At 42.0% G+C, this 22738-nt stretch overlaps 1 protein-coding gene across 1 annotated transcript in view; it reads right to left on the bottom strand.

Moving 5' to 3' along the window:
* The window catches only part of LOC147018993 (chemokine-like protein TAFA-1), a 703168-nt gene extending 690120 nt beyond the window's left edge, over nt 1-13048 (bottom strand). Inside the window, exon 1 of the mRNA XM_085899139.1 lies at nt 11811-13048. Within this exon, the coding sequence (XP_085755265.1) occupies nt 11811-11910 (100 nt within the window). The 5' untranslated portion in view covers nt 11911-13048. The remainder of the gene's footprint in view (nt 1-11810) is intronic.
* Between the last annotated feature and the right edge of the window lie 9690 nt (nt 13049-22738).

Raw genomic sequence — 22738 nt, 5'->3', positions numbered from 1 at the left:
CCGGGTTATTTATATTTTTGGAAGTGAATGAGGCAGTGGTCTGGACAATACACTGGCCAAATAAAGGGAAGAGCAATTTTTGTAATAAGTGAGGGGTTTTGATCATAATTTTGGTTTTAGCCTGAGTTGTCAAAGCTGAATGGTGTGAAAATACAAAAGGGTCACCCATCATCAACTAACGACTACTGCAGGCAACAATTTCAGGATCACACAAAACAGTGATAACTCCCAGCATTGCAATACAGCCCACTGATGAGTCATTCCAATTTATTTGGTAACGACGTTAGTTAGCAGTCCAGCTAACATTTGGCATGACAAGAAATAAATCTCAAGTTCAAACATTGCAAAGAGTTGGAATATAACCGTGTGATTCCAGTTTTCATGCACAGCCAACGACATGTTGCTGCTTCCCACATTTGGTTCACAGTGCTTCCAACATGTGCTTCCCACATTTGTCATCCACAAAATATTGTTGTGGTGCCGGGTTCAGTGGTGAGGATGACCGCTAGATGGGGCAGTTGTTAGGCCGTCTCCCACCGGTCTCCCGGAATTGAAGGTCGTCGCTCCGGATAACTCCGAAGCCAACCTAAGTACCCACGCCGTCTAACTACCGGGGAAGCCACACCCTCGACAGGCTTTGTCCGAACTGAGTCGCTGTTACCAACTCTGGTCTGGCGTAACCGAGCGGAAATTACTAAAATCTGCTGGTCCAAATAGCAATTTACGGCACAAGCGACCTCAATAATTATCAAGCCCGAACCATACTGGGTCAATGAAAGAAAACACAGACAATGAACGAACCAGGCACACCAAGGACGGTGGGACTTGAACACACAACTAACAACGCACCAGGCACCAAGGATCGAGGGCGAAGAGACAGACGCCAGCCAGCATAATCCAACCATGAACCAAAAGCGAGACAAGACCCCCTTCTGTCAGGATCGCGCCGTCGATCCTCATCTCCTCATGCTGGGTTGAGGGATCGGCTCTCTGGTAACTCCCCCTCTCATTGGTCGGGGGGGGCATCGGGTGATTGGTGTCCTCGCCTCATTGGACGAGGCCACCTCCGGTCTCTGTGGGCTGTTGCGGTGTCCGCCCCTGATTGGACTGAAGAGACATTCTTTCTTCTCGGGGCATAGCCAGAGCTCCGAGGCGCCTTTGTCTTCCCCGTGTCGATAGGGGAGACATTCTTTCTTGATTTGGCGGAGTTGGAGCTGAAGTGATCTCACCCCTGATTGGATGAGGGGAACATTCCATCTTGCTGGGGGTGGAGTTGGCTCTGAAGCGATGGAAACTCTGTCTACGTTTGTGGCCTTGAACACGTGCATAATGGAGCTGAAGGAGTGGAGGGGATTGATGTAGAAAACTAACAAGAAATAAACTCACAGCGCACACATGAAATTCCCATTAGACATAAGGGAGGGATTCTAATGATCCACATATCCTTAACGAAATAACTAAACTTTGGGTCAACTGTATGTGTGAATGCGAATGGTTTCCAGATTCGTAACAATATTTGGTTCACAGTATCAGCGGATTCATTCATCAAAATGAAAAATGTACATAGATAAGTGCTTTTAATTTTTTGTTCTGGTACAAAAAAAAAAGCTAATTTTTTTTTTCCTGCAATCAATGCTGCAACAGGGAGTCCAGTGTATGTGTGTGTATAGATAATAACTGCAGATAACGTGTATATATATATATATATATATATATATATATATATATATATATATATATATATATATATATATATATATATATATATATATATATAAATCAAAGGTACCAGGCGTTGCCAGACAATGCCGTGTCCCTCCTCCCATATTTCACCCCTTCCCCTGCCTCCTCTAACCCCACTCCCCTCGGTCCGGAATCCCACCTTACCCCTTCTCTTCCCTCTTTCCACCTCCTCTTCCCCACCCCACCCCTCCAAACTTCTACCCCACCCCCTCTCCTTCACACAAATAAAATTATTTCACACCACGTAGTGGAATAGAAGTATTAAATTAAAGTCAATGACATATGCAGTGACGTTTTAGAAAGTTACTTTATACCAAGTTTTTTATGATTTAACACATCAGGTGACATACGTCACACGGAGACAATCATGGCAGTGTTACAAGCTGCAACAGAACTGAAATGGGGGTCAAAATATCAGAATAAAAGTATTCAAATAAAGTCAATGACCTCATATGCAGCAATGCCTTTCATAAAATTATTTTACACTCTTTTTGCCCATGAATTTTCATTGTACCATAGCGTGGGACTGCACGCACACACACACATTTATTTATTTTGCCCATGAATTAACACTATAACCTGGTGCAGGTGACTGAACCGCGTATGTAATACACCGCCACTCACTTGGCACAGCCGCATCGCAAAAACATGTGTATGAACATCATAGGGACACACCCCAAGTCTTTCACAAAATACATCCTGTCACTAGCAAATGCCACCTGTCACTTCGCTGAATATGGAGGAGAGATCTTCTTCTACTTTTTAAGTCTTATGGCGTTTTCAGAGCCGCGAGACTCTGCATATGCCACATGCCCAGACATAACAGTGGTGAACAAAGAAGCCTTTATGTAATCCAAAATAACATATTGATTTACTGCTCTCTGTTTAAAATCTCAGAACTGCCTTGCAGAGTCAGGACTGCTTCTGGTTCAAATGGCCGAAAATGTTCAGCAGATCTTACACACCAATCTCCACGTCTTTCATACTTTTAAATAGACTCAATCTGGGTCCGTCATGTCGAGGGAATTCTAACAACAGATGGTTCAAATCTTCGGGTTTCCTACAAGTATTGCAGGCCCCAACAGAGTGACACCGGTACCTATTATATGGGGGGTATGAAATAAGATGGCATTGCAGAACGAGGGATGACAGCCTTGCTTAAATAAATACACTTAGTTATAAGAATCGCTAATTTCTTCAAATTTCCAGATTTCACTCCAGGTTTCGACACTTAGGCTACAAAATCCGATCCTCAAATCCAAAGCCACATTTTGAGTACATACTTTAATTCGTCTGTGAGAGGTCATCGTGGTTTCAAGGCAAGGCATTTTTGTGCAGGCCGAGCCAAATGGCGGCTTAAGAACCCAGCGATGTGACAGAGGGCTGACCAAGATGGCGTGCCACCATTTTGATGAGGCTCATTTTGTTTTTTTAGCAGCATCTCTCTCGCGTAGCGAACACTGCTCTTAGAGAGCTCAGCGTTGTTGTTGTTGTTGTTGTTGTTGTTCTTCTTCTTCTTCTTCTTCTTCTTGTTGTGAAGACAAAACCTTTATATTTGGACTTGGCTCTTTTATTTACAAGATCTGGATCTCCTTAAATACTAAACACTTGTACACATCCTCACATTGAGGGTGCCTTTTGAGAGCGTCTATCATGAACTTTTAAATATATTCGGACATTTGCTTTAAAGTTTCGAAAAGTTCACGTTACTATTTAAAGATTATTCCATTTAATGTATTGTAATTTCGTAAATACATTAATTTAGTAAATACACTATATTTCGTAAATACGTAAATACACTATTACGGGTCTCGCTATTGGCTTAATCAAGGCACATGACGAAATATCAGAAGTTGTTGTTGTTGTTTTTTTTTTTTTTTTTTAGCCGACAAAACCTTTAGGACGATGCTCTTGGACACATTTGTCCTTGGTGTGATGAGCTCCCCCTAAATTATCTTCAAAAGAGGTGTTAAATTAAACCACTCAGTTTTCATTGACGCACTCCGTTGAGGTTCTCTTAGTATGCATGTAAAGTTTCGGGCCACAAGGTTTCATTGTTTTGGAGTATGGATGAGACACACACTGACTGATACACTGACATTTATTATTATAGATTATACAGCAGATATATAAACCACATAGAAAGCTTTGGAAGACCTGGTGGTTGGCAAAACCACAGATAATAAAACCAAGGGGTTTTGGTAAAAAGGGTGATAGGTTCCGGGCTCAATCCCCATGGCTATAAATGCACGCGTTATGTAGTCGAGCGGTTTACGAGAGTCACCCTCACATGCTGGTTCAAAGAAAACATTGCTAGCCATGCTAGTATTCTTTTAGATCACCTGTAAGGAGTAACTTCTTTTTACGGTACGCAAGCGGTTACTTGTGGATTTTAAATGTTAATGTCATGCTTTCTCCATTTTTTTTTCAATTTGCTATTATGAGTCACAAATGACACACGACTTGCAAGTTTTCCTCTTGGGATCCATAGTTTAAATCACCAAGGGCAATGATAACCCAAAACAAAACAATAAAATACGATTGCACATAGCGCAGTGTTCACGAGGAGGGAGATAGGTATGCACTGCATGTCTCAGTTACCACTTGCACCCGCCAAGGTGGAGATGCAGGCAGCAGCACCACTGCAGAGGGAGAATATCGGCCCACACTGGAGATGTGAATGGTGGATAACCAAGATAGGGCCTGGTGGTACACAATACGGTCCACAGAAAATTATTTGTGGTGAGCCGAAACGGAAACCGCGGATGGAAAACCTACGGTGTTTCACTGCGGAGTATTCACTGCGCACGCATGCATGCACACACACACCCATGCACGCACGCACCTCAGTAAATTTTTTCCGTATGTAATATGACTACTTCTTCAAAGGCCCAAATAATTCCCACCTTAATGTTTGCCAAAGAATGTTTTTGGTCCAAGTCTTTCACAAACCAACTGATTAGGCCTGACTTTTGACTGAAGATGGCAGGAATTTGTAATTTCAGGGTGTCAGAAATAACTTGCCGACCCTTTGTAAAAGACACCGTGCAATATTTAATGTTCACAAACAATCAGTACTGATGGATGGATACTTCAGCTAAACATCCATCTGATGGATGGCACACACATTGATGCCTTGCCCTGGATGTGCAAAGCCAGGTTTACAGTTTATAGCTGGGACAAGGTCCGAACCCCAACTCGGCAGTCAAGGAAAATTCCTACACCTAAAAGTGATCCTGCCATCCCCCATTTTGTTCAGTGTACTGAACGTTTTCCATCTGAAAACAACTGTCATCAGCCTATTCTCTGGTTCAGATGTTCAGGATCAGAGATCAGAGGGATGGGAAGGGGAGTCAACATCTTGTCCCACCGTACTCTTCTCCGATCACGCTCCCTGAAAAATCACCAGGAAGGGCCTCACACATTGACAGGATTTAGAAATCTTGCATATGAGGAGGCTACTTAAGAATGGGGTATAAATACATGTATTTTCACATTATGGTGAAATTATTTGTGCCATTCGTCCAAAAATCAAAATTGTCTTGTTCTGTGTCTGCTTTTCCTTCTATAAAAATATATAATTAAATTTGAATTACCCTCACTTCCAAAAGCCATCAAGTTAATTGGATATTTACCTTCATTATTTGGAGAAATGAGAATTGAACTTCAAATTTTCTTAGTTGCCCCCATATTTGGTCATGGACGAAGCCATGAGAGATCGGCATCAAATATCTTCCTGGCAACCAAATCAGACGAGTGATTTTGTGACCATTGAAAGTAGAGATCACAGCCAGTGATTGTAAGATTAGCCATAAAAAGTGCTCATTCCCTTCTTGAAGCCTAATTCTTTCTTTCGAGTGCAGCGTTGCATCATTGGTTATGGACGCGGCTATGCCGCTGATGCAGTGTCCCTATTACCAGTACACTGGTACTTATTTTGCCGACCTCGGAAGGATGACAGGCTGAGTCAACCCCACCTGGCATTAATTCAGTGGCCAACGGGGCTCAAACTCAGGACCCCAGGATCCCACGTCAGCCACCCTAACCACTAAGCCAACACCAGGTTGAAGCCTAATGTGAATACCTTTTTGAGCAGTTGGAAATGTTAACTAAAGCTATGATTTATAAAAAGGTGTAAAATCATGGTTTAATTATACATTGCAAAATTTTCCTAACGAAAATGGCAAAGGTGCTTCAAACAGTGACCTTGCAATGCAGGCTTAATTCAAATGCATCTGTGTACAGGCCACAGAGGTCTGGCCTTGGTGATAAGCCATAGCTTAAGCCAGTTAAATATCAGATATTTCAGCCATTTAAAGCAATTTCAGCACATTATGCCCAACTCCCTTTGGTGTTTATTCCCTTACTGCCACAGAAGGACTTGGCAAAGTGTTAACAGCAGCTTAGCAGGATTTGTGCTTAACTGTGATTCGTTAAAACTATAATCCTTCTTGCAATGGTTGGGGAAAGCAGGCATCAAATGGCTAGTGATGGTGCTAATCTGAGTATTGGGACGTTGAGTGTCGATTCTGGCGAGCTGATGCCAATGTGGGCAGTTGTGGGGTTGAAGCTGTAAAAAGTGGGCATCAAAGTGCAGAAACTGGGGACAGTGGGTAATTTTGAAATGGGAAAGGTGAAGAGCGATGGGTCAGAATAGCAGGGTACCATGAGGTCAAGGATTACGAATGTGAAGCGTGCGGGTTAAGTGAGAGGATGGAACCGATTGGGTGGAACAGCCGTTGGTGTCTTTCAAATTGAAGAGTTCAACATAATCGAAAGGCAATCATTATTTTTAAAAGCCTAAAGCAACATGTTACACAGGATCATGCCGAGACAATTCTCTACCTGTTGCTTAAAGGAACAGGGAATGTGAAAAAAAGACAATTGAATATACTCCACATTGTCTACCAACCACCAAAGATGACCTAATGTAGACAAAGCAAGTGTGCATCTTTGGCCTAGTACCTTAATGCAGCGACTGGTGGCCTGATGAATTGGGCCTGTCCAAACGTGCAACGTAGAATATCTTTTGTGAGCACAGGCCTGAACAACGCACCGAGCGCAGAAAATCATTCAGGCACCACAGCAATGCCAAGGCGATGGATCCCATCCCTCATACTCTTCGCTATGCAGATTCTTTACGAGAACTTTTTCTTTTGTTTTTCATTTTTCTTCTGCTGCTAAGATTGTTTGAAATTGCATTTGCTTGCACCAGTACCAAGTCAACAACTGAGTGGAACAGATCGAAGCGAAGCTCACCGTATTGGACTTTGGGTAGGATGGATAAAATGATGACAAAACTATGGTGATATCATTGTATATTATTATTATTATTTTTTAATATTATTGCTTTTATTAGTAGTAGTAGTACAGTTGTATTACAAACATCAATGGACCTCTCAATGGAGAGACGACATACATATTATGCCTCATGAGATTGCTATTGTTGTTATTGACCACGAAGTGTACTAATGAGGCAAGGTGGTCGATCCTACACTCAATCTGTACAATGGCTTACTCTTGTAAAAAAAATAAAAAAAAAGTGGCATCCTTAACATCCTGGAAGCAGGAACATGATGTGCAGCAGCTGTATCTACACCCCCCCCCCACCCACAAGATTTTTAGTGTTGGTGCATAAAAATAAATAAATAAAACACAGCAACACACCCCTAACCATAAGGACATCACCATGCTGCACCCTTAGGATGGAAAGTATTCCTCTGCATTCCTGTTAATAATGTGTCCATATTAAAGATTGGAGATCATCAACGGCAATGTCATCAGGAGGATAATTTATGCGTGGGACAGCTCACAGGTAGCTCACTCATCTGTGTGCAGTTATCGAGGTTAGTAGTTCGCTGTAATCTTCGTGCTTTGCAGATAAAGATTTACCATCCTTTGAATAAAATATTTGGCCAGTTGTCTTTTCTGCTTGCAATTATTGCTTGTGGACATGGAAATCATTCCAATGGAATATCAACTCAAAATTCCTGCCGAGAGAGTCATGTTATTAGGCTGTACTTTTATTTTTGGAGGGGATACTTAAAGTTGTAGCAACATAATTATGATAACAATACCAAAAAAATATAAGCACTAAGTATTTATGGATGTAATATCAATTTTTCTTTCAACATTGCAATAGCTATTATGGTTATGCAAATCTCAACAAAAATTTACAACAATAATGTTCATCAAACTGCAATGGTAACTTTGTTGTTTTTTTAGTGTTTGGACCGAGCTACAGTGCCGAGTCAAACGACCGAAACCCAAGAAGCATCATCGACTTCGGGCCACTTGTCTTGAAACATAGAACTGGCCACTATGCGGGCCAGACTCTGGCTCCAACTACCCGAACACCTCCCACGAGGCTGAAACCGGAGCCCAGAGCATGGCTGAAGCAGCCGAGCCGGCTCCCTTCAGCCACCGATCGAAAGCTACACTGCGGAAACATCCGCCCGCAGGTGGCCTGGCGGCCAGCACCATCACATAAACACAAACAGAAGATCCGAATGTGCTGTCGGCACGTCCTCGACTACTGTTACTTGGCACATGCACACTGTTCGGTTAACCGCATGTACAGCAAGCCCAGATCAACAGCACTCATTCGTAGCGATTTGGGTCTGAGTGACGGAGTTACTGAAAAGCATCGCTTCATTGCATTCTAGATGGGCCAAGAGAGGCAAATTCCTTGCCGGGCTGCCAGATAGGTGTCATTACCTGATGTAGATAAATATACATAAACGCAATTTACAATTATGAACAATTTACAAATGATTGAAGAACAACAACATTGGAACGGACCCCTAAGGACCTAATTCCAAGCTTCCCTGTGCTACAGGGGCTATTTATGTCATTGATGGTCATGCCCATAATTCACCACACCAAAAATGAAATCGTCTGAAAGCACTGAAATATATGCTCGATAGAAGGCAATATCTTGAATGACCACATTCCTTATGATTCATTGTGGGAATAGATTTATCCTATTGGCTTGGATGTGCTTGATATAATCACATCGAAGAACCTAAACACAGTTGCTGTGGGTTAGCACTTGGATGGGACACCCCCAGCCCAGTGGATCAGATATTCTCGGCTGTGCAGGATACCCCAGTTGGGAATGTGTTCATTTGCTTTTGGATTATTTTTCTCCCGGAGTGTAATCTGATTATAACTGGCATCCTGTAGCAGTGCCAAGTGCTACATCTTGGAGCATTCCTCCTTTTGGTTGAGACATAAATCCAGCTGTCCTGTTGACATTTCGCTTGTATATTAGAGATGCCATGGTCTCTTCAGAAGAAAGTAAGCCATGTGTGCTTCCACCCTCGTTATAGTCCATTGTGTAAGCTTAAATGAGATATACAACATAATTGTAAAAGCATGTGGACTTTGAATTAGATCAAGTTCATTGTAAGAATGGCGTCAGTACAGAAATGACAGCCAAATTAATCTGACGTTAATTGAGTATGGATATGGCACATGCATGATGGGCCGAATGGCCGCTGTGTCAAAACCATATCCTTGTCCATCCTTTTTAAATATATATATATATATATATATATATATATATATATATATATATATATATATATATATATATATATATATATATATATATATATATATATATATACACATACCAATCAAGAGATACAATAAATATCAGGTGTTTGTATCATCAACAAAGCATGATTAAAAAATATCCAGAGGTTATTTTATTGTTCCAGAAGGAGATGTTAAAATCTCAATGTTTTCATCTCATTAAAACTCAAGTTTTTTTGAAAAAATTTTTTCCTCTTTTTATCATCCAAGACTGACTGCTGATGCAACCTTTAATTCACCTTTTTTGAGCATCATTTCATCCTCGATCAGCCTGAAGTCCCAAGCCTCTGTTGGATCATCACCGAGAGGCAAATTCTCAGTTTGGTTAACATGCTTCATGTAACGAGATTCACGTGTTCATGCTTTCATCGATTGAGTGAATGTTTTTTTCTTTTTCTTTTGCATCGTCAACTCTGTTTATTCAAATATTTTCAACACAATTTGTGACCGAGAGTACCTTCGCTTGCGGCTTCCTGGTCTCTCGTTGATTCGTCTTTATATTATTTTGTATTCCCACACCAAACCTCACTCCTGCTTCACTTCCCCCATCCCCAGAAATTGTCCGTTCCCTCCGCATGATGAAATGCCCTTGATATGGCAAGCATCGAGTTCGACTGATGCATTTTTTAACGCGTTTTTCATTCTTCCATTGGTTGTAACGGACAACATATGCGTTTGAAAAATATTTATTTCGCCATACACTCCTCTGTTGCAGATAACATTTATACAACACGTCATTATTCCTTCCACTCTCCACCTCCATCATGTTTTTTTTTTTTTCTCACTGATGTCGTACCCTTTCCATTTCCCCTTGGTCTCATTTGATTCCCACCTTCTCCTCTGCTTGGATGTCCTCTTATCTAAACTTTCATTGAAATATCGATTCTTGATATTGCTAGCTCACAGCATTTGGAAAGAACATTACAAGGAAAGGTGGATGCAACAATAATCTAAACCAAAGGGGGCAGAAGGGGAAGAAACCCATCGTTGTATGGAAATGGTAGATTGATGATTGCTCATGCTAAAGAATGTAAAAATGATGTTTTCCATTTGACTCTAACCCAATGACGCAAGTGTAAGTCCACATACTCTCGAAGGTATGCTGGTCCAGTACCTGGAACCTATTCGATAAAGATTGACATTAGTGGAGCGTAAATGCTCTTTTCGGTTTTGTTTCAACTTAAGCCATGGCATAACAATTACAGTGTTAATAGACAAAAGAGCTTTCGATTTACTGCTATCTGTTCTTTAAAAGCAATGACAGCAATCACAAGACAAGATGAAGTAACAACAATGATCCAACATGATTTTTCTTTGACATTGCCTATGCAAAAAAATATATATATATATTGTTCCTTTCAATGGAAATCTACCTATGATACCGAACTAGAGGCCTAACCTTGAACAGCAATGTGAAACTAGGAAGAGATAATTTGGTCATATATCATTTTCTTATCAATAGCCAAATGATCACCATTCTCATCGCTAATGACTTTATAGCTCAGAACAAACATTTCAGCCAATAAGTCGAGAAGGTTTATGATGCAAATCTCTTGCTGGAAGATCATTTTCTTCAAGAGGATGCTTTCTGGTGCCAGGTAGGTAATTACTGCATATTACAAGAATTTTACAATACTGTATTCAACTATGTGTGGACACCAGAAAGAGTTGGCTCTCACAGAGGAATAAAGTTTGTATGTTTTGATGTTTTCAAAAACAATGAGCACATTCACCCAAACAATCCAATATTGTGCAGCAGGGTCTCATTAAAGAGGAGCAATGTTTGAGTATAAGATCATGGTGCATACTTTAGATTAAATTAACATTCCTCCTCGCATCCCATTGATATTTCCCCACCCCCCTATTCCTCAAGTCATATCACATGGTTAGAGTGTGAGATGAAAAAGGTATGAATGAACATTTCCAACTCTTTATGCATTTGGTATATTTCTCACTGGAAATTCAAGAAACTCATTGCAGATATGTCTGCTGGAGTATACGACAACACCTGTGGTTTCCGACAACGTTCCTGTACATAAGTAGATATTCCAGCAAAGCATATTGATTTTGGTAATTATTTAACATGGCACTGTATACACATTCTCCAGTGGTCACATCCAAAGCAATGATGAATTAATAACAAGCATTCGACAAATCAAACAAGTGCCGTGCATCATGTTTTACATTGCAAATCCCTCATCAGCATCACTTCCCAAACCCAAACGAAAAATCCAGGGAGCAGAAAGTTGCATCTCTTCTGTATCCTGAAAGTCAGTTTCCATAACAAATATCGCAGACAATCCAATATCATGGAATCCCAAAATGAAAATCACAACATTTCATCCATCTCAAGTGGCAGACCCACCGGGTGAGAGATATTCCAACTTTATCTTTCAAAAGTTAAAATGCATGCAGTGTAAATAACACAGTTCACTTAACATGGCAAACAAACATAACTCTGAACTCACCAACTCTCGGATGGCGAAGGGGCACAGTGGGTTGCACTCCGAGAATCAGGGAGGCTGCGAGGCACAGAGCCAGGGCTGGGGGTGCGCATCCCCGCGCCATGCCCGAGCTTCCACCGAGAGTACCTTCCCTTGTGGCTTCCTGGTCTTTAGGGATTCAGAGAGCTTGCAGAGTTCACCTTTCTCGATGGTGTTCTCTTTTTCACTCTTTGTTTGAGATCTCGATCACCCGTATGTTTCTTTTATGCAATTTAGTTTCCAAACTCAACCCATGCGTGGTCGCATCGTTATCCTGCACTTAGCTCCTGTGGATGCCCGTCTGCGTCACAAGCTGTCGTTTTGTTCAGGATTTCTTTCTGGCTGCCTCTTTTGTATTGTCTATATTGTTCTTTCGGTTCCTTTCTATTTGCGTCCGTTTTTATTGGAAACTGGTCTCTTCATATATCTATCTGTCACCTCGTCTCTATGTTGTTGTGTTGTTATCTGTTTCCTTTGTACTTGTATTGCTCCGTCTTTGTTTTGATGTGCTGTATCACTATCTGGTTCCCTCTGTGTATTATTTTCGCTTTGACTCTTACTCCCACTCTCCCGTCCCTCTTTCGCCCTCTCTCGGACCAGACGCGCGTATAAAATCGGAAAGACAGAGGCAGAAAGAGACACAGGCAAAGACCACAAGTCACTCCCGCAAGTAAGGTTATGCAAAAACAGAAGGTGTGTAAAAGCAGAAATCAGTGTGAACAGACATGGAAAAAAATAATTTTTAAAAATAGATGAAGAGATATGTAAAAGAGTGAGAAATCACTGTCACTCAAAGTCAAACCTGTCCCGTCTGATGGTCCCCGAGCCAACTAGCGCTGCACTGACTCGGAACGAAAAAGAACGAGAGTCGTGGGAGAGATAGCGAGATGCTGTCCGTGGTGCTGATCGCTGTGCTGTCCTGAACGCGCTGAGGCAACACTCCCTCTGGCTGCCCAAACGCTTCTTGACACTCCGGGCTTGGTTTCTCCTTCTGCCTTCCTATCTTATTCTTCAGCATCTGATAGACTTAGACTGTGTTCTCTTTATATTCTCCACAATAGTCCCTCTTTGCCTACTCCTGCTTTGCATCCGTCTCTGTGTGAGCTCCCACTGCTCCCTGGCACTCCGATCTCTTTGCCTTCCCTTCGTGCCGCTACACGCCCCCCTTCATCCCTACACTGCAAAGCACGGCTTGGGATTGCGCTTCTGAGTGCAAACTCAAAAGCAGCTTAAGGAGGAATGCCATCATTCCAGCATTTTTCATCTTTTTCTTTGACTGTTAATCGAACTAAGGGCACGATTATATACATATACCATATATATATATATATATATATATATATATATATATATATATATATATATATATATATATATATATATATATATATATATATATATATATCAAGACCCGATCACATCTCTTACCCATAATTGGAGGGAATAACCAACCAGCTCTCACCAAATCAATTATCCCAGGTGGCTTGAATTATCAGATAAATTAACTCCTCCCATGCTCTTCTCGCCAAAGAAAGCTGCATAAAGCAACCAAGAAAAGCTACAAAAGGTGAACCCTTTGTTGTTTCAAACTCGACCTGAGTTTGTCTACAGCTGCAAACATTCATAAATAGTACATACAAGAGAATCCCAAATGCTACATGCTACCCTAAGCCACCAATTCAGTTTCATTTAAGGGCATAGCCAGGCTGAGGCAGACGAGGCGGTTGCCTCATCGCTCATTTCCTGAAATATGATCTGGCCTGAGCCCTCTGGCCATCTGAGCTCCCTGGGGAGTAAACTATCAAAGCTACCCGGCAGTGCTCTGAATACTCTTATCTCCACTCCTATCACAATACCTAAATGGGTATTGCTCCTAAATCCCCTCATCGCTTTTGGACCTCTGGCTACGCCCAAGTTCATCACCTGTTTGCGAGTTATCAGAGACAGAAATGTGCACCATCGAGGCTCCCATGCAAGTACTACTTACAATGTCATGAAGAGACAACATATAAATAGTCAGACCCAATCACATCTCTCACCTATAGTTGGAGGGAATAAGCAATCAGCTCTCACCTAATCAATTACACCAGTTGGTTAGGATTATCAAATAAACTCCTCCCATGCTCTTGCTGAAGAAAGCTGCATAAAGCAACCAAGACAAGCTACACAAGGTAAAGTCTTTGCTGTTTCAAACGCAACCAGAGTTCCTCGATAGCTGCAAACATTTGAATTGCACACGTGAGAATCCAATGTGACACTCCCTCCACACGCCCCGCTTCACCCCCCCCCCCCAAAAAAAAATTTTCATCCCAAAATGAAAATCGCAAGATTTCAACAATCTCAAATGGTCGACTGACATAATCAGACCCACTCAAATCTTCCAACCTTATACCTCAAAAGTTGAAATACATGCAGAGTAGTATGTATAGATAACACAGCTCAGATAACAGAGCAAACAGGGATAACTTTGAACTCACCTACTCGAGGGTGGCGAAGGAGCACAGTGGGTCATAGATTGGGTCGTAAGGTCTAAAAAAGAAGGAAGAAAAAGAAGGAAGAAAAAGCAATTTGTTAATGACCAAGTAATTGTAGTCATGACAGCACACTTTGAATATTGCATATTTAATTAGATTGCATTTTGGGAAACATAGGCTTTAGCAGGGAAAATGGCCTTTAAATACTTGTTGTTGTTGTGTTGTTTGGGAAACATGATGCCTTTTTTTGGTCAGTTTGATCAAGTTAATTGTGAATATGCAACACTTTCAGTTTGTATTTAGGCTTGCGTATCATTGTAACCTAGTACTCTTGAATATAAAGCTCTCTCACAATCCACATCATCAAATATATATATATATATATATATATATATATATATATATATATATATATATATATATATATATATATATATGGATTATATTGTTACGGTTGTGGAAATTCACATTACACCATAAAGAGTCCTCAGGTGAGATATATCGGTAAGTTCATGTGTAGTTAGCCCAAACGCGTTGTATAGAGGGAATATATGTGATCCATTCGGGCTGCAACGCTTCAGTTAGCCGTTTTTCTTTTGCTGTAGTTAATTTGGTGCAAAAACAACAACGAACCTCGCCACAACCAACATCTCAACGATCACGCCATTCATTACACGACGCCACCTTCCACAACTACGCTACCACATCTTCGCCACTCGCCATTCAACGAGCACCGTGCGGGCACGTGCAAGAACAAAAACCAACAAAGCTTGTGGGGTTTTCCCGCCTAATTTCCCCGCCTGAATCCCCCCCACCACGCTTGGTGTGAAGGGGAGGGGTGCGGCAGCTGGCTCCCGATTGGTGGATGCACAGCGTGGGGCGGTCGGAGTGGGGGCAACGCCCCTCTTCGAGAGCTTTCTGGAAACGCCAAGAAGGAAGGAGGAGCCAAGAACGGGGCGGGGCGTGGGGCGGGGCGTGGGGCGGGGCGTGGGGCGGAGCGAAGGGTGGAGCCGGCCCCTACAAAAGGGTGGGCGTGAAGAGTCGTTGGTTGGTTGTTCCCTTGTCCCAGTTGGAGGCTGAATGCTCTTGGTTCGTGCAAGCGATTGACAAAAGGCGTGGGCGTGAAGGTCGACGAGAACGTCGTTCCCTTTCCCCTTCCCTTATCCCTGAAGGGGAATTGTGGAGAGTTGTGGTGATCATCCCTGGTCGGAGGTTCTGTTCGTTCGTCCGAGCTGTCGGGCGGACGACACGGGCAGGCGCGCGGCACGAGCTCGCGGACCATGCCAGAGGGACTCGGAGTTACGGTCGCCAAGGACTCGACTTCCATTTTCTTTTGGGTTTTGTGCAAATGTGTGTGTGTGGCGCCAGTCTGGTCAAGTAGAACTGTTTAAGTGTTGTAATAATTATATTCGGTTTTTACTCTTTCGCTGCTTCCTTTTGACTGTATGGCTGTATATACGTGCTTGTGTGTGTGTAATAAAGTGCTGCTTGTTGAACTGTTTTCCCGTTTCGCTTCGTCTTTTCCCTTATTGAAAGCTCCATCTTGCATCACGTAAGGGATTAATAGTGGGTTTTAAAACACCCGGTAATTAATCGGAACCATCAAGGCCGACGATAACTCCACTCGGTTATCCCTGTAATACGGAACGAAGCGCTTAAGCGGTTCGTGTCCGGAGTCGGCCTGTGGCGTGGTCCCATCCCTCGGCAGATTACCCGCGCGGGTACTTAGGTATATCGACATTCGGCGATTCACCCTATTTCGCGCGGGTAGACTGCGGACTGGGTGGTGGTGGGGTTAACCCCCACCCGTGACTGGTTTCTGGCGGTAGTCCCAGGAGGGTTACGACTGAATTGTCCGTCCAGTGGGCGACGTGTCACGATTTGAGTTACGTGGCCGATCGCACGCCGGCGGGCGCGAATTCGCAACAATATTTATTACATCTCCACGTAGGATACACCCCAATAGTTGCTTGCTGCGTACAAGTATGCCTCACTGGTACATATGTAAAGCTCTTTCTAACCACTGACTCACTCACTCATATAAATGTTTTGAACTTTCTAGGAAGGCTAAAAAGCTGAAATTTTGCACAGTGATGTAACTTGAAACCAATATTCTGGGTGTAAAAAATCACAAAACTGTCCCTAAATGTCTTTAAACGAAAATGTTCAAAAACAAAAGTTGGCCTATGTTGTCTCACTCTACTCACAGAGGGTCACATGACCAAATACAATGGCACGTCACGTGATCTTGAATGGGTACAATTGTTCTGCAAGGGAGGTGTTTCTCTGTCTTTTGGCGGTACGATTCCAGAAGTGTGTGTGGGTTTTTATTGCTCACAGATACACACACTCTCGTGTGCAGCCTTGAGGCTGCTGGTTGCATCAATGATTAAGGACACAGCTGTGCCGCTACTACCAGTAGACTGGTGCTCATGTCACCAATCTCGGAAGGATAACAGGCTGAGTTAACCCCACCTGGTGTTAATTCAGCAGTCCACAGGGCTTTAACTCAAAACCCTAGGACACCAAGCCAGCCACCCTAACCGCTAAGCCAACACCAGGCTTATTGCTTACAGATTATGTACAGTGAGTGGTAGGAAGTCGTAAACATACTCGCTTACAGACGGTGTACTGTGCTGAGTGATATAGTGTATATTTTAAGTATTTCGTCTTTACATATGTGGCTAGAGCTCTGCATTGGACAGACTAGTTATAATAAACAATCAGAACAAATTTTCATAAATGCATATTTATGCCATATTCACGATGCGTCTTGCTGGGGAAATTTTTTTTAAAAAATTTAAATCGCTGGATATAAAGAAAGCTCACTTTCCTCCAGCTTGTTGAACACAGGCAGAAGGTCGTACGTTTGAAATTGCACAAGAAATTTTTGGACATTGCCAAAATTATTTTTCAAAAACATGAGAAGAAAAGATCATTTTCTTATTCCTGCATTTTTGTATCACCCTGGTGGCGAAATCCACCTCCCTGGAATGCCGTTAAGAAAAGAGGTTGGAGACATTCAGCTGGGCGAAGCTTGGTTGGACCTGCTCCATTGGAACAGTCATGGTAAGAGGTACAAAGAGACTGAATTTAGATTTTTTTAGGAAATGGAATTTATGCTTTTTAACCTCCGCCATCGAAGATTGGAGGTTACTGTTTTCACCCCTTTCTGTTTGTTTGTTTGTTTGTTTGTTTGTGAACAGTATTACGGAAAAACTCCTCGACGGATTTCGACGAAACTTGGTGGGAGGATTAGGTATGGTCCAAGGATCATGCCATTCGATTTTGGACTTGGTCCATAATCCAATATGGCCGCTATGGCGGCCATTTTGAAAAAATATTTGAATTGTTTTTTTTTGCATTTCTACATGTTTTAAGTGATTTCCAACCCCCCCCCCCACCCCCAAAAAAAATTGTTAGAAAAAAAAATTTGCAAATTTTTTTCAACAAAATTTCGATTTTTTTTTTTTTGCATTTCTACATGTTATAAGTGATTTCCAACAAAAAAACATGCCAAAATTATAATTGCGGCTGATTTTGGAACTTCAGGTGGATATACCCATGTAAAATCAATTTCTGTCTCAAGGAATCTAGTTATGACGAATTAATTGAGTATGTAAAAGTTAAAAGTAAAAGGGAAAGTTGCAAACTATAACTCTGTGAACACTGTTGACGTCAAATTGAATGAATAGGATATCAGGTTCACTTGAGTGACCTAGCAGTATTGGCGGCGGAGCTTTTGCACTCTACCGAGTGCTCCCCCTCTTGTTTAATGCTGTGTTTTGTCTTTTCACAAAGGCAAATACTCTTCATCATTTATTGAAAGTGTGCTACATGACTTCCACTGAATTGTACCACACTGCAATTAGCTTTGGGTCAGGAATTGAACCCAGAACAGATACAGAATCGCTGTCTCTTTTGCAGCCTATTAGGTAAATTGGTACCAATCTAAATTCAATAAAAGGAACAAAAAGGAAAGATGCCAATTTAACATGGCAATAACTCAAATTGGCTGTTAACGACAAGCAATGAATGTAGTAACAGGTACAAGAATAGGACAATTGTTGTTTGTTTCGACTTTGTCTTATAAGTTTGTTCAATCTATTAACATTTGCCTTTGGCTTGAAATCATAAATCCATCTTTTAGCATTGCCTAGCAACTCATTGGAATGTTAATTGTAGAATGAAGAGGTCATTCTGAACACTCAGTATTTATGAAATTGATTTATTTATCTGCTTGCAGAATGCAAACACAATGCACTTCATTAAATACATACAAAGCTCTTTCACAATCCACCTCATCATCAAAGAGGTAAAGCTTATATTTATTATGTCGAGATAGGATGCACCCCAGCATCTGTTTGCAGTCTGAAAGCATGCCCCAGTAATATACCACTGTTACAGTATTTGTATTTATACACATGCTAGTCAAATGTGAATGCTTTTCGCAAGCAGATAAATACATCCTTTCAACTAGAAGGGCACTCGACAGAGTGCATATCTCCGCCCTGTAATACCTGATCCACGAGAATATCTGTCTCAAAGCCTCCCCTCCATGCTGCACCCTCACAATGCCTCCTCTGCCCTTATCTCAGACGAATCGTTTGGACCTCAATAATCCGGGGTCTTCAGACCAACATGACAGATCTCTCATTGCAGGCCACTGCCGATAAACTGGACATCATCTGTTTATCAGAATACTTCCTCCCACAGGACATCCCAAAGCCTGGTGTTGGCTTAATGTTTAAGGTGATTGGCTTAAGATCTTCGGGTCTTGAGTTCAAGCCCCTGTCATGTCATGATAATAACACCAGGTGGGTTGATTACCTTCGCATTCTGCAAAAGGTTATGTATTGGTCGATGTGTATTTATTTATTTATTTGTGAGTATGTGTGTGTGTGTTTGTTTGTTTGTTATTTGCATAACTCAAAAGTATGAAACCAAATCGCTTGAAATTTGGTGGGATGATGGGTTATTATCCAAGGAACATTTGATTAGATTTTGGGAGCGATCGGGTCAAAGGTCAAGGTCACGGAAAGGTCAAATTCGTATTTTTACCATAGCGTGGTCAATTTTGATCTAATTGGCATGCAACCGATGCCAAAATGTTCAGAATCCATTGCCCAATCTTGTGATGGGCAACATGACACAATTATGTCATTACCCTTGTTTTTAAAAGAAAATGTCCCAAATCCTGGCATTATAATCAGTACCAAAATATATGTTTGTGGGAGACGCCAATGATTATTTATTTGTTTGTTATTCACATAACTTAAAAAGTATTAAACCGAATTGCATGAAATTTGGTGGGATGATTGGTTATTAGCCAAGGACCATTTGATTAGATTTTGGGAGCAATCGGGTCAAAGGTCAAGGTCATGAAAAGGTCAAAATCGTCTTTTTACCATATCGCGGTCAATTTTTATCCAATTTTCATGAAACGAATGCCAAAATGTTCAGAATTTAATGCCCAATCTTGTGATATGCAACGTGACACAATGACATAATTGCCCTTACTCGCGGTTGGGGGTCAAAGGTCAGGGGGGTCACGACCTTGCAGATGTGCGTATTTTTATCATAACGCAGTCAATTCTTATCCGATTCGTATGAAATCAGCACTAAAATGCTCCTTGTTCTGTTCCCCACACTCTTATGCCAAGAACAAAACAGTAGCGGCGGCGAAGGTATATTGCCTCTACGAGTGCCCGTTCTAGTTCAGCCTATCATCTTTCAGAGGGGAGCAAAATGAGTACCAGCTCACTGGTCGCAGGAACACTGCATCAACAGCACAGCTGCACTTCCAGAAAAAAAAAGAAAAAATATAACACATATATATCTGAAATGTGCCCTTCCGACCCGAAAGATGCATCATGGTAGTTAAATAGAGTAGCGGCCTCGACTGATAAAGATCTCCATTTTAGGAGATACCCCAACCGGAGGTATAACCAGCTAAAACTGGTATAATTTTATTCCTCTGGATGTCTAGTTTTCAGAAAATGATGTTGTAGTTGCAGCAACTGTGAACAACATGCCAAGTTAACCCCTTCCTTGCGGAGATCCATGAAAAATTGCCATTTTCAATTATCGCCACATACATTGAAATGAGCCATGGTAAATTCAACCAAAGTTCTTTATTTTAAATTATTTAGTGTAATAGACATCAGACAACATATTCAACGGGGTTCAGAGCTAATCCACGGGTTGGAGGGTAAAAAAAAAACCCCATCAAAACTGAAAAGCTCGTGACTTTTGGTTGCGTCAGACAAATCGTCCCAAATCCTACCCCTAACAGATATTGTATCAGTGTCAGACCAACTTCGATTCCTTTTCCTGCATACCCCAGTGAGGAAAAACAGACATTGAGAGAAGCAAAATTGATGCAATGTGGCAGGTTACCCCTGGTTTGAGACAGTGCCCAAAACTGGCACCTGTATCTACATGTCAATCTCATTTTCATCCTGCCCTGCTGGTGTGTTATTTTGATTTTGACACTCTGTGCATAAAACAGGCATCAATACAATTAAGTCCAGCAAGCTGACAAGGACACTTCCTTCAATTGGAGATGTCCTTATCTTTGCAGTGCAAGTGAGTGAGGTCTCGCACCTCAACTGGAGCTGGTGACTTTGAGAACATGGTCGGTGTGATGCCTCCATCATCACAAGCACTCCAGCCATGACCAACTGGTTGAGTTTCCTCCTGGTTCACAATATGACTGTAAAACCAGATCCTTGTCTGGTACTTAGCATGTAGGACATGCTGTTTGAACGCATCTTCCGTGGGCAGAAACATTGAAGCTGCTTTGTCCATTGTTGTTGCCATTAGGGAGCACATCTCATCAAGAGTTTGGACATCTTTTCCCTTCTTTCCGTACAGCAACAATGCAAACACCTGTGCAACGTTCCCATCGTTCTCATGAAAGGTTGTCAAACCTGCGAGACTGTCAATGTGTTTGACAAGTTTGGAGTAGGCAGTCTTCTTGCCGATTCTGTTCATTGAACACATCGTATCACATCCTGTCAAGGCGTGAGCAGCAGGGAGGTTACCACAAACTGTCGGACCAAGTTTGTCCACAATTTCATGAACTGGGATGTTCCGCTCCTTGCCAGATTGTCCAGCATACATGAATACTTGGTCATTTCACTGTCCTCTGCTTTGGTAGTACACGAGAAGGACCAGGACATCAGTATCATCACAGTGGATAATGAGATGACCATTGCCCTGGGAGAGACGGCACGCATGGATAATCATCCTCGTGTCTGCCTCCTCTTGGTTGGTATGTCATGCCTCTCCAAGTATGTCATGCCTGTTGAGGTCACAGCCTTCACAAGTTTTCCATCAGTAAATCCCCCTGCCAAAATGATACATTTATCATGTGGGATGAACTCCCCTGCATGATATACAATGTATTCACTGATGTAATTTGCAAGACATGCCTTGTTGCTGGCCACTCTCAGAAACAGGAGTCCAATTGTCCAGAGATTCTAACATCACTCACACAGATTCCAGATTCAACATCATCCGCGTATATCATTGATGGAATGGCCATGATCCAATCACTGAATGAAAACCACTTCCGTACATTCAAAGATTTGGCGGATGTTGTGCAAAAAACGAACAGTACGGATGCTGACAAATCCTTCCCTGGATTTGAGCTCTGTCACCATTGTCTTCGACCGCTATGATCATCCATCATCCATCAGAGAGAAAACAGCAGAGAGGCAACGCCTGGGTACCTCTGTTTCAGAATTACTCATGTACCAAATCCAGGAAAACAGACAGCAGGTCCCAAACTATCGCAGGTTTCTGAGAGTGGCCAGCAACAAGGCGTGTCTTGCAAATTACATCAGTGAATACATTGTAGATCATGCAGGGGAGTACATCCCACATGATAAATGTATCATTTTGGCAGGGGGATTTACTGATGGAAAACTTGTGAAGGCTGTGACCTCAACAGGCATGACATATTTGGAGAGCCTCGACTCCAACCAAGAGGAAGCAGACACGAGTATGATTCTCCAAGTGTGCAGTCTCTCCCAGGGCAATGGTCACCTCATTATCCGCTGTGATGATACTTATGTCCTGGTCCTTCTCGTGTACTACCAAAGCAAAGGACAGCTAAATGACCAAGTATTCATGTATGCTGGACATTCTGGCAAGGAGCAGTACATCCCAGTTCATGAAATTGTGGACCAATTTGGTCCGACAGTTTGTGGTAGCCTCCATGCTGCTCATGCCTTGACAGGATGTGAGAAGATGTGTTCAATGAACAGGATCGGCAAGAAGACTGCCTACTCCAAACTTGTCAAAAACATTGACAGTCTCGCAGATTTGACAACCTTTCATGAGAATGAGGGAACGTTGCCCTGGTGTTTGCATTGTTGCTGTACGGAAAGAAAGGAAAAGACGTCTAAACTAGATGAGATGCGCAACCTAATG

Source organism: Eptatretus burgeri, chromosome 10 (assembly GCF_056783735.1).
Source record: "Eptatretus burgeri isolate ZD-2024b chromosome 10, Ebu_testis_v1, whole genome shotgun sequence".
Classification (NCBI taxonomy): Eukaryota; Metazoa; Chordata; class Myxini; order Myxiniformes; family Myxinidae; genus Eptatretus; species Eptatretus burgeri.
The sequence above is the reverse complement of the archived record's forward strand: the minus strand, read 5'-3'. Positions and strand labels throughout refer to the sequence as shown.